The sequence below is a fragment of the Limulus polyphemus genome, unplaced genomic scaffold (genome assembly GCF_000517525.1).
Source record: "Limulus polyphemus unplaced genomic scaffold, Limulus_polyphemus-2.1.2 Scaffold2934, whole genome shotgun sequence".
NCBI lineage: Eukaryota > Metazoa > Arthropoda > Merostomata > Xiphosura > Limulidae > Limulus > Limulus polyphemus.
In genome coordinates, this window is record NW_013668544.1 from 43,807 (window position 1) to 45,575 (window position 1,769).

Consider the following 1,769-nt stretch of genomic DNA (forward strand, 5'->3'; position numbering starts at 1 on the left):
ATTTAAAGTTAAATTTATAACTTGAACAAGTTCGTTTTCCAGAAAGCTTAATTCCCGTACGCTCTAAATTTTAGAAAACGTTTACACACGTAACAAACTATCAGAAATAATGAAATTTAAACAAAAGTAAGTTTTTGAAACGTAAGTTGTAGTTCTTTATTGTTCGACAAAATTCAACTACGATATGAGCAAAAATATTCACACATGACATTCGGAAATGGTATATATAAGTATGGCTTTACAAAGGTTTATGTACAGTGAAATAAAATATATTTTCTTTTTAGACACAAATATAAATCTTTTGAAAACAACAGAAAAATAACCTTTGTTGGATTTAACGAAACCTAAATGTTAGCGATAAAAATGAACACTTTTGGAATAATTCCTACAAGTTCTGAATTTCAATTTTTCCGAGTTATAATTTGTTATGCACTTTTATCGCCATGACGTTTCTTTGTATGTGTTATTATTCATTGTTTAGACAGCAACAACAAATACTTATCATTCATTTTACAATAACAGGTTCACACTCAACACACTGACTAATGCAAAACCATTCAGTAGCCCAGTGTTGAATTTGTACTTATAGGAACGTCCATCTTGAATATGGGGTTCCCAATAGTATGAATCATTAACATACTGACGGATAAACACAACAGCTTCATGATAAAACCCGGAAGAGCCTGAAAAAAAGCAAATGTTGTTTTAATAACGGTTAATACCAAGTTGATTTATAAATATGATAACACAGTTCGTCGTGGAGATTGTTTTTGAAGAATAAGCTTTATTTAAATAGTAATTTTCGCGATCACTTTATTGTTTGTTTGTTTGTTTTGAATTTCGCGCAAAGCTACACGAGGGCTATCTGCGCTAGCCGTCCCTAATTTAGCAGTGTAAGACTAGAGGGAAGGCAGCTAGTCATCACCACCCACCGCCAACTCTTGGGCTACTCTTTTACCAACGAATAGTGGGATTGACCGTCACATTATAACGCCCCCACGGCTGAAAGGACGAGCATGTTTGGTGGCGATCACTTGACGACTACATTTAGAAGGTGAAATCGCATTTGAGTCCTTCCTAGTTTTAAACAAAACATGAAAACATTAATTAATGTGATTTTGAGTTCCGAATTGACAATAGTTTATACTGTGTAGTTTATTATATTTTAATTATAAATCATCGTCAAGCTACAACGATGTTAAAATAGAACCATGAAATGAAGCTAAAGTATTAAAACCCAAAACGGCCACTTTGGCTCTTAAAATGTTTCATGAGATTCTTTAACGGGGAACGTTGGGTTATTTTGGTAGAGCATTGCACGTTTTTTTTTTTTTTTCTGGATAATATACTTAAGAACAAATGTCTTTAATAAGAATATGTGCCATGGGAGGGTTTATTTGTTTGTTTGTAATTAAGTACAAAAAACTACACAATGGGCTATGTGTGCTCTGCCCACCACAGGTATCGAAACCCGGTTTCTAGCTTTGTAAATCCGCAGACATTCCGCTGTGCCACTGGGGGCGCCATGGGAGGGAAAGACTCGCATACGAAAGTCTGACGGTTTTCACGGCTCTATTTGTAAGGATTAAATAATATTTAAACAGAATAATTTAAAAGTTGGCTATTAACAAAGGTAGGTGGATAGGACGCTCGAATCGCAATCTGTGGGTCGCGGGTTCGAATTCCCGTCACACCAAACATGCTCCACTTTTAGCCGTGGGGGGGGGGCGGTATATGGGACGGTCAATCTCCCTATTCGCTGGTCAAAG

General features: G+C 35.8%; 1 protein-coding gene across 1 annotated transcript in view; it reads right to left on the reverse strand.

The window, feature by feature from the left end:
* Positions 1 to 127: 127 nt before the first annotated feature.
* LOC106468248 (solute carrier family 13 member 5-like) overlaps positions 128 to 1,769 on the reverse strand; it is a 20,677-nt gene continuing 19,035 nt past the window's right edge. Inside the window, exon 13 of the mRNA XM_022396577.1 lies at positions 128 to 683. Coding sequence (XP_022252285.1) covers positions 558 to 683 — 126 coding nt within the window. The 3' untranslated portion in view covers positions 128 to 557. The remainder of the gene's footprint in view (positions 684 to 1,769) is intronic.